We start from the raw sequence: 11,339 nt of genomic DNA, 5'->3' as shown, positions 1-11,339 counted from the left end.
TGTGTGTGTGTTGAGCAAGCAAGCCAAACAAATGATTTTACTCGTTACAAGAAAAGTTAAACTTGTAAATTCAAATTTCACATTTGTCTGAAATTCGCAATTACATTTTGGCAACAACAATGAAAGACGAGTCTATTCCGGCATCTAGCACCTGATATAGAGATGTCACAGAAAGAGAAAGATGGGTGAAATAGAGATAAACATTGAGTGGGAGGCAGCACCTATATAGAGAACTACAAAACACCGCCCACTTCATGGCTCATTGTTCCTGGGAAAGCACCGCAAATGGAGCATAAGAGAGCGAGAGCCAAGGCAACAGCCAAAAATTTCACAGCCACAGCTCCTAAAGCATATTGTAATAATCCAAATGAAATTAAATGTACCGTAAACATTTCGAATTACGACCGAATGGTAGCTCCAAATTCGTACATATGGCTCCAGTTCACCATTTACTATACACGAAAACCCTGCCAGATGCAAGCGCCACACAAAACAGAAGAAAACAATAAAAATGCTCTCCTGTAATTTTAGGTAAATGTAGACTTGGACTGTGCCAAATTGCAGAGGCCTCGAGTAGAAAGCCGGCCTCGCGACATCAAAGAGCTTAGATATGGCGAGCTAGTAAGATATTTGTTTAAACAGTTTAAGACACTTTGCAGAATCGAGTAGAAGCGACGATAGCTAATGGCCACTGTAATGCTGATAAAAATAAAAATAAAAAGAAATCGAAAATCATTTATAACGTAAAATAATGGGCGAGACATATTATTGGTCAGTCTTACAGCTATATTATATTTAAGCTAGCTAATTAATTGTGGATTGATTTTGTAATGAAATAAGAAAAACGACGAGTAATAATAATAAACTTGATTATTAAATTGGAAGCTTAAGATTAAATTAAAGTTAGAAATAGAAAGCAATATGTTAAGAAATTCAAGAGCAGTGTCAAAATAAAATGGAAATCGAGCACACTCAAAAATATAGCTTTTTAGAATTTAATTATTGAATTTAATACAACAAAATACATAAGTACACAAGAAATACTATTTCGCACAGTTATAACATGCTGGTATCAGGAATCAGTACTGACTTTACCACATTATCGGTATCTTAATGGAGACTTTGTCATTGACATGACTCTGTTTTCTTGTATTTTCAATTTCATTTTGTTTATTTAATCTTAATTAGAAATAGTTGCCAATCGATAAATCAAGTCTATGTTTAAGTTTTATCAATGATCTAATGATAATCGAATATTCATAAGGGTTAAGCTAACATTAAAATTACCTGCCCCCAACCATTAAATCATCCATTCAATACATATTTCAATCAATTTATTGTGCCGTCGATCGGTACATCTCAAAACTATTCAATTGGAATGCTTTACGGTCTAGCACCATTAAATTAGTGGAGAAAAAAATGATCGGCCTTAGTAAAAGCAACACCAATGAAATTGCACAATTTACAAATTTACGAGCAATAAATGGGGATCCAGATGGAGTCCTCCAACCACCAACGAGGATCACCACCAGCTGAGTTAAGCTTCGGGGATAATTTATTTCTAAAACAACTCTATCGCGATCGGCACCACATTGCGCCATAAAGCGCTCGATTTATGGCCATGGTCCGCAACAATTTGACAAGCAAATTGCTATAATTTCTTTAATGCAATGATCGAAAACTATGCGGTGCATCTAAAAGCGGAGGCGGGGCTTTCATACAAATGGAAGAAGTATCTTTAGCTGTGCCCGCCGCGAGTATGTTTCTTGAGAATGTTTGTGAGGACATGTAGCCAGTCTTGAGCAGCATTTTCGCGCTTTTATCTGTGGAAATTTATGTTTGCGATAAAATCTCAACGACTACCGACCATTCTGGTCGTACCAGACGGAGCTCAGCTCGAATGCAGAGTGCCCCGAAGGCCCGTCTAATTGGGTTGTGAGACTTTGGGAGTCTGGAGCATCGCGATCGTCCGTTAAATTGCCATAACTTCTTTTGGATTACGAGCTGGCGAGTTTCGCTCCAAGTCGTACTTGTTCTCAACCACGTGAATGGGGGAGCCAAAGTTGGCTTATTAGGTGGCCACAGATCTCGAAGTTAAATCGCAACCATTTCGCCTAAGGCCAACGTGATTTTGGGATGCGAATCAAAGAGGTAAATATTTTATAGGCTTATATCAAGTCTTATGCTAATGGAAAAATCGAATTGTAATTATTCGAGCCATGTACTTACAGCTGCTGGCTGGCATTTCCAACAAACGAAGCTCGTGTCATTAAATCAAATCACTGCTTGTGTGGTCCACAATATTCTCCGGTAGTTGAACAGCCTTCAATCCTAATGATCACAGCTCGACTGGTCATGGGCAGATTCAGTGCTATGAATCAAGTCATTCGCATTGCACCAAAGCGCAATCATCATTAAAATTGTACGTTGTGCGTTTAAAATTATAAATATTTATTTAATTTTTGGTCTTGAATTGAGTTTCAGTTTAAGAATGATGCTTTACAAATAATGACAACGTCGCACGGTGTCTCTGCATTTGGAAGAAAAAGAAATCTCTTGTGTGCATCCCATAAAAATTAAAAGAAAATCACAATTTTGCTTTTATTCCTGAAAAAAAAGAAATGCGAACCAAAAAATATATATTACTTTGTTGGCATTTTTATGATGCGGCAATGTGAGTTGTTGGATGGGAGGGTAAATTAAAAAGTTTACCAAGCTCTATGTTTGTATGGAATTTTATAGCGATTTTAATATGCCACATTGGACTAATTGTTGGCCAGAGAATACTCTGTGGGCGCTTAGTTGGCACTTAGAAAGCCGTTAATCCTAATATTATGTGCTATGTTGGCTGTTCCAATTTAATGGCTCACTTCGTGCGGACAACTCTCATAATCTTAATTCCCAATTTGAAACACAACGTTTTGCTCTACTTCCTGTATTTTTGGTTTGCCGAATCATAAATTTCATATGTAAATAACTTTTGAATTTAGTACAACTAATATTATTGCTATCAATTCTATTCAAGCGTCAATAAAACTGAAGCAATAATTTTAGTAATTTCAATCAGTGTTGCAACTTTATCAATAAATTTTCCAGATTTTGAATCTGTCTGAAAAATGTACAACTAAATAAATGATTGCAACAAATTGATCAATATTTTTTTAATATTTCTTTGATTTTTTTTTACAGAATTGGTTGCAAAAATTAGGATTATTTATGGTTCGAAAATATGTATATCGGAACTTATATTTAACTCAATGGTCCGATTGTATAAGCAACGGTTTTTGGTCACTTTTGGCTGGGTCAAGAATTTTTACTGAAAATGTCAAAAATTAGGAAGCTACTTTTTCGTATTGCCTGACAAGACAAGCTTAGACAATGCATTTACTAACATATCACAGTTAAAAATAAGTTAAGCTAAGAGTTACAGCTGTACAATATACAACAGATATGAACATAAGTTATCTTTAAGCAACAAGAATTGTCAAAGAAATCATATATTTAAGAATTCAAATTTTATTGACACAGTTTTCTATTTACACAATAACAAAGTAATTTTAAGCAAATTTGTTTCTGCATTGCAACCTTTGAAATTAAGATTCTGGCAGCACTCGTTCCAACTATGTTCAGTTCACAGCTCTTGATTACTAAAAGCATTTTAGCATCATGTTATCGATACCGCTGTTTCAAACCATTTGTTTCGATTATAGGTATCGATGATCTACATATGTAAGCTCACATCACTATTTAGTGACATTTATCTAGGGTTGCATGATATTTAAAAAATATCGTATCAGTGATATATCGTTTTTCCAAAATATATCAAATTGATAAAAATATTTATCACCCAAAAATATCGATATATCAAGTATTTTTGATTTTTAATTTTTATATATTTATTTGTTTTTCATTAACCAAAATTTAACTCCAAAATTATATATATCTATAATAAATACATAATTATATTTTTTTGTGTATATCAACATATGCATCTGCATAAAAACATATATAATCCTGATTTTATTTCGCCTATTAAATCTCTTACACGGAATACACGAATTCCCCAGAAAAACATCAGACACACGCATGTGTGTATTTCCCCGAAATTGTGAACCCTTGGCACAATTTCGGCGAAATACACACATGCCGATGCCTGTTTTTAAGGTGAGACAGTAAGTTCGACGAGTTGCCGCTCGTTTTGACAATTTTACTGCAAATGTTGCAGGTTGCAGAATGATTTTTAACTTCCGAAAAAAAAACTTTTTGCCGCGCTCATCTTTACAGGAAGTTAGGTCAAATCAATGTGACCAATTAGGAAATATCAAAGATATATAAAAAAAAAAATCGCGATATTCGATATATCAGGGGAAAAAATATCATGATATAAATATTTATTTTTATAAAAAAAATATCGATATATTGATATTTTGATATATTATCAACAACCCTACATTTATCGCTCACTGATAGAGGCTACCAGAAGCTACATAACCGCGTGGTTAAGCAAGTGTCCACCATTTAATAATAATATTGAAATAGGGCTTTACATTTTCCAATTGAGAAGTTTTCATTAAAAGAAAGAAAAAAATACATTCTAAAGGCAAACTATTACATGTGTATTTATTTATATATATCTTTCCAGTTGCATGAAAGCCAATATCCTTTATATTTGCAATCTTATTTGTGAACAATGAGTGGCGTCCCCACTATGCGTATTTCAACGGTATGTACGAAATCGAAATTGATATATGAGTGTAATTATACTAAAATTCTTCGTTCGACAGATTACTATCGAGGATTGCTTGGGCTGCAAGAAGGAGCACATCAAATTCCCAGCAAATGATAATGTGCACCTACTGCTCTATAAGGCAGGCAATCAGATAAGAAGCGGTTCCTTGTCAACGATGGCAATTACGCCAGTTGTTCAAGCTTTTAAGCTAATGAGCTCCAAGGAATATGCAACAACAGCAAGCTTGCAAAACTTGCCCCAGCTGCAAGTTGGCAAGGGCTGTGTAAAAATGACATTAAGTCTATCGCATTCAAATCATTCAGATGTTTATTTGGAGGATTTGGACATGGGACCGAGCACTTCCCGGCAGGCATTTGAGCGTCAGCAGTTGCGACTTGAGCTAGAGAATCTACAAAATTCATTTGAACGCTATGAGGTGTCCGTGGTTCGGCGTTTTGATGATGTTCGCACTCTTGATCGAGTTATGATTCAGATAAACTCAGGAGTTTGGGCAGAACAAACGATTATTGAGTTTTGTGATTTTTTCTTTGTTCAACCGCAGCATTTACCAAAAGTGTTGGTCGATGCCTATAAGATGAATCCAACGAACTGGATGAAAATAATACGAGGAGATACAGACTCTTATAGTCACTTCAGGTGACATCAAATTTAATACATCTAAAGATTAAGTGCACATATTAATTGTTCGTGTTTGTTTACAGCGAGAGGGGCAATCCTTTTGAGACATTTGCCAAACTATTTCATCATGAGGACTACGAGAGAAACGAGCTTTTGGAACAACTCGCCTCCACCTGCCTGTTTAACAGGGAGGCAATTCGACTAAGTGAGCGCCGCTTTCTGCTGACAGTTTTCGATGATGTTCGTAAAATATTTGAATACATCACATGTAACGAGTATTCTCTATACTTCTTTGTGCCCCGTTTGAATTGCTACACTCCGTTGCATGGTGTGGTATGGAGAGATCTAGTCTGCTTGACAAGCAACACACATCTAAAGCTTTTGTTTTTCAATCCTAGAATGTGAATGACTTTGACTTAAGTAATGTGCGTACAATCATCAAATTGGCCGGCGATGCTAGCGCATTGTTTTGGGATCATGGTGATCACAACGTCATGGACATACTTCACGTGTCCTTTCAACTTGCGCTAGCGAAGTTGGGTAGTCAGACGGTGATTTTCCTTACTCACCTGGAGAAAGTAAGCAAAATATCCTCTGCAAGTTTTATTCTGTCTTCACTAATGCTTTTTACACAGCTGGCTGAATTCACGTCACTTTCATATATAAAGGCCTTATTTATGAACAAAATGCATGTGGATAATGAATATTCCACCGTAAGTTGTGATTGATATTAATCCTTAAAATATGTAACGATTCGTTATTCTTGTTCTTGTGCAGCAATGGGTTTGCCAACGATATTTACACCGCATTATTGAAGTCGCACAGAAATTGAACATCATTGTCTTCATTGAGTTCCCATTTGGTTTAACGCTGCTACCAGAGCCCCGGAATGTGATCAAATGTGTTGAGCATTACGATACAATTACTAAGTCCGTCTTATGGGATCTCTCCGTGCATGTTCCCAAAAATACTGAGAGTCAACTCCATAATTTTAGTAAGCTTATGGGATTTAATTGATCACATTGCTTAAATCACGTTTGAAATTGAATCTTTAAAATTTTAATTTTATACCTAAGCAGATAATGTCTGAATAATTAAAATCACGTTTGAATTTGAGTCCTCGAAATTAAAAATGTTAATTGTATACCTAATCGGATCATATTCGAATTATTAAAAAAGATTGCTTTTAATTGAACTTTGACAATGTTTCTGCAATTGCAATTTTCTATACAATTAGTTAACTGTGAATTGATTAAAAATCTATACTTACTATATTCTTTATTTATACAGTGTTAAAGATTACAAATATGCTCCAAAACAGTTTTTGTTTCATTAGTAGGTTTCGCTAGTAAAAGGGCAGGAGTAATATCCGTAGGAGGAGTAAGAATATGGATTCTTCAGTAGCGTCAACAGCTAAGACTTTTTTACAAGCCCACATATTTCCTCGCAAATAAAAAAAAAATAGAGTTAAGCAAGCGTTATTTTAAAACTAAAGTCACGATTTTTGGTACAATAAGATCATAATTAAAATGCAATCGGACAAAAATCATAGAAGTTATTCAAGAAATAATTTTATAAACCAAAAGACGGTTGCTGCAGTCGGGTCTTAGCTAGTTTGGTTGACAATCTTGTAATTTTATATCGAAATTTTACCGCACTGTTTAGCTTTTAACCAATATGAGAAGAGGGTATCTCACAGTCAAGCACACTCGATAGTAGTTTTCTTACCAGTTCTAATATTCTCGAAGTCCTTGGAAGAAGTAGAATTCCAGAACTTGTTGAGTTGGTGGGATCATTCGGTAGCTGTGCTTCAATTACTTAGCTCGCTGTCATCTCATCTGTGGGATGCGGAAAAGGCCAGGCAGGCTGAGACCATAGCTAAAAGCAGCAGCAGAGCTAAAGCAACTACAATGCACATTGGGATGAAATGCCTTTATTTTGGCCAAAACCTAAAAAGTTCATGTTAATATATCAATAATGCTACAATTATTTCAAGCTTAGAAAGGTCCCTAGACATCGAAAATATTTAATTTAATTTAATTTATTTCAATAGATGCAAGCAAGGTTTCTATTCGTCGAGGTGACTCACTAAAAATTTGGCTAAATACAAATCGCAATGTCAACGCCTCTTTTGTCTGGGTAATTCCACATGATTTCCCGGAAAACGATTTAGAGGTGATTAAAAACAAAATAAAATATAAGAAATTAAAAACTAAAAAAATAAGAAAATGCGAAATTCACAAATAATATAAGCAAATTCTCCATGTTTCAACTTTCTAGCTTTAAAATTACGGTTGTGGCCAAAATAAAGGCATTTCATCCCAATGTGCAATGGTTGTCAGTCAGTTGCACGCGTCATTTGCATTTGCATGAATTTCATTGTATTTTGTTTTTGTATTTTCTGCTTCGGCAATTGGAAATTAAACTTACATCAAGGACTCAAAGATGACATTGAAATGAGAATTTTTCTATTGGTATTCAGTTTTTGAAAGTAGTATTAAATTAATTTCCTTACTCATGGCAAGATTCACTTTAAAAAACAAGTAAAATCGTTCTCATCGACTGGCGTTGTGCGCTTAAAATTATAAATATTTATATTTATAATTTTTGGTCTTTAATTGAGTTTCAGTTTGAGAAGGATGCTTTGCAGATGACATCGTCGCATTAAACACTGTGTCACTACATTTGGTTTGTTCATAAAAGGGGGAAAAAAAACTTTTGTGATTCCCATACAAAATTAAAAGAAAATCTTAAAAAAAATATATATTACTTTGTTGGCATTTTTATGATGCATCAATTGGAGATGTTGGATGGGAGGGTGAAATAAAAAGTTTCGCAAATTCTTCTACACAAGCTCGATAAAACTGAAGCATTACTTTTAGCAGATCAAATGAGTGTTGCAACTTTACCAATTTAGTTTCCAGATCCAGATCTTAAAAATGTTCAACTATGTTATAAATGATTGACTTCACAAATAAATATTATTTAGGTTCAAAAAAAAAAATAAATCGGAGCTTATATTTAACGCAATTGTTCGATTATATGAACAACAGTGTTTGCTCACATTTGGCTGGGTCAAGTATCTTGACTGAAGATCTCAAAAATTAAAAAGTTTAATTTTCGTAATGCCTGACAAGACGAGCTTAGACAATGTATTTACTAACATATCACAGTTAAAAATAAGTTAAGCTAAAAGTTACAGCTGTACAATATACAAAAGATATTGTTCATATCTTCATATAAGTTATCTTTAAGCAACAAGAATTGTCAAATAAATCATATATTTAAGAAATCAAATTTTATTGACACAGTTTTCTATTTACATAATAACAAAGTAATTTTAAGCAAATTTGTTTCTGCATTGCAACCTTTGAAATTAAGATTCTGACAGCTCTTGATTACTAAAAGCATTTTAGCATCATGTTATCGATACCGCTGTTTCAAACTATTTGTTTCGATTATAGGTATCGATGATCTACATATGTAAGCTCTCATCACTATTTAGTGACATTTATCGCTTACTGATAGAGGCTACCAGAAGCTACATAACTGCGTGGTTAAGCAAGTGTCCACCATTTAATAATAATATTGAAATAGGGCTTTACATTTTCCAATTGAGAAGTTTTCATTAAAAGAAAGAAAAAAATACATTCTAAAGGCAAACTATTACATGTGTATTTATTTATATATATCTTTCCAGTTGCATGAAAGCCAATATCCTTAATATTTGCAATCTTATGTGTGAACAATGAGTGGCGTCCCCACTATGCGTATTTCAACGGTATGTACGAAATCGGAATTGATATATGCGTGTAATTATACTAAAATTCTTCGTTCGACAGATTACTATCGAGGATTGCTTGGGCTGCAAGAAGGAGCACATCAAATTCCCAGCAAATGATAATGTGCACCTACTGCTCTATAAGGCAGGCAATCAGATAAGAAGCGGTTCCTTGTCAACGATGGCAATTACGCCAGTTGTTCAAGCTTTTAAGCTAATGTGCTCCAAGGAATATGCAACAACAGCAAGCTTGCAAAACTTGCCCCAGCTGCAAGTTGGCAAGGGCTGTGTAAAAATGACATTAAGTCTATCGCATTCAAATCATTCAGATGTTTATTTGGAGGATTTGGACATGGGACCGAGCACTTCCCGGCAGGCATTTGAGCGTCAGCAGTTGCGACTTGAGCTAGAGAATCTAAAAAATTCATTTGAACGCTATGAGGTGTCCGTGGTTCGGCGTTTTGATGATGTTCGCACTCTTGATCGAGTTATGATTCAGATAAACTCAGGAGTTTGGGCAGAACAAACTATTATTGAGTTTTGTGATTTCTTCTTTGTTCAACCGCAGGATTTACCAAAAGTGTTGGTCGATGCCTATAAGATGAATCCAACGAACTGGATGAAAATAATACGAGGAGATACAGACTCTTATAGTCACTTCAGGTGACATCAAATTTTACACATCTACGGATTAAGTACACATATTAATTGTTCGTGTTTGTTTACAGCGAGAAGGGCAATCCTTTTGAGACCTTTGCCAAACTATTTCATCATGAAGACTACGAGAGAAACGAGCTTTTGGAACAGCCCGCCTCCACCTGCCTGTTTAACAGGGAGGCAATTCGACTAAGTGAGCGCCGCTTTCTGCTGACAGTTTTCGATGATGTTCGTAAAGTATTTGAATACATCACATGTGACGAGTATTCTCTATACTTCTTTGTGCCCCGTTTGAATTGCTACACTCCGTTGCATGGTGTGGTATGGAGAGATCTAGTCTGCTTGACAAGCAACTCAATTTTAAAGTTTTTGCTTCTTATTCCTAGAATGTGAATGACTTTGACTTGAGCAACGTGCGTACAATCATAAAATTGACAGGCGACGCTAGCGCATTGTATTGGGATCATACTGATCAAAACATTATGGACATACTTCACGTGTCCTTTCAACTTGTGCTGGCCACGTTGGGTACTAAGACGGTGATATTCCTTACTCACCTGGAGAAAGTAAGCAAAATATCCGCTGTAAGTTTTATTCTGTCTTCACTAATGCTTTTTACACAGCTGGCTGAATTCACATCTCTTTCATCTATAAAGGCCAACTTCATGAACAAAATGAATGTGGATAATGAATATTCCACCGTAAGTTGTGATTGATATTAATCCTTAAAATATGTAACGATTCGTTATTCTTGTTCTTGTGCAGCAATGGGTTTGCCAACGATATTTACACCGCATTATTGAAGTCGCACAGAAATTGAACATCATTGTCTTCATTGAGTTCCCATTTGGTTTAACGCTGCTACCGGAGCCCCGGAATGTGATCAAATGTGTTGAGCATTACGATACAAACACTAAGTCCGTCTTCTGGAATCTCTCCGTGCATGTTCCCAAAAATACTGAGAGGCAAATCCGTAATTTTAGTGAGCTTATGGGATTTAACTGATCACATTGCTTGAATTGAATCACGTTTGAAATTGAATATTTGAAGTTGAAAATTTTCATTTTATACCTAATCGGATATCCGAATTATTAAAAAAAATTACATTCGATTTAATTTTGACAATGTTTTTGCTTATTTACTATATTCTTTATTTAAAAAATGTATATTAAAGATTACAAATATGCTCCAAAACAGTATTTGTTTCATTAGTAGGTTTCGCTAGTAAAAGGGCAGAAGGAGTAATATCTGACCCCATATTCTTCAGTAGCGTCAACAGCTAAGACTTTTTTACAAGCCCACATATTTCCTCGCAAATAAAAAAAAATAGAGTTAAACAAGCGTAATTTTAAAACTAAAGTCACGATTTTCGGTACAATAAGATCATAATTAAACTGCGATCGGACAAAAATCATAGAAGTTATTCAAGAAATAATTTTATATAGCAAAAGGTTGCTGCAGTAGGGTCTTAGCTGCTTTGGTTGACAATCTTGTAATTTTATATCGATATACCAAATAGGAACTTTGGTATAT

The 11,339-nt window shown here is 34.9% G+C and overlaps 1 protein-coding gene across 6 annotated transcripts; it reads left to right on the top strand.

Moving 5' to 3' along the window:
• Window positions 1-4,619: 4,619 nt before the first annotated feature.
• On the top strand, window positions 4,620-10,918 carry LOC117568409 (protein ORD). 6 transcript variants are annotated; one of them, XM_052004824.1, is made up of 7 exons: window positions 4,623-4,723; window positions 4,785-5,234; window positions 9,718-9,812; window positions 9,878-10,127; window positions 10,193-10,372; window positions 10,430-10,507; window positions 10,572-10,905. In XM_052004824.1, the coding sequence occupies exons 1-7, from the start codon at window positions 4,691-4,693 to the stop codon at window positions 10,809-10,811; spliced, it is 1,326 nt and encodes a 441-aa protein (XP_051860784.1). In that variant the 5' UTR covers window positions 4,623-4,690; the 3' UTR covers window positions 10,812-10,905. The 6 variants fall into 6 exon arrangements, with proteins under 6 accessions (XP_051860783.1, XP_051860784.1, XP_051860782.1 ...); XM_052004825.1 differs by lacking the exon at window positions 4,785-5,234 and adding an exon at window positions 9,211-9,660 and having other exon boundaries at window positions 4,625-4,723; XM_052004823.1 differs by lacking the exon at window positions 4,785-5,234 and having other exon boundaries at window positions 4,620-4,723; window positions 9,211-9,812; window positions 10,193-10,390; window positions 10,463-10,507; window positions 10,572-10,918.
• The last annotated feature ends 421 nt before the right edge of the window (window positions 10,919-11,339 follow it).

The sequence above is a fragment of the Drosophila albomicans genome, chromosome 3, assembly GCF_009650485.2.
Source record: "Drosophila albomicans strain 15112-1751.03 chromosome 3, ASM965048v2, whole genome shotgun sequence".
NCBI classification, from domain to species: Eukaryota; Metazoa; Arthropoda; class Insecta; order Diptera; family Drosophilidae; genus Drosophila; species Drosophila albomicans.
Note: the sequence above shows the minus strand (reverse complement) of the source record. Positions and strands in the feature narration are given on the sequence as shown.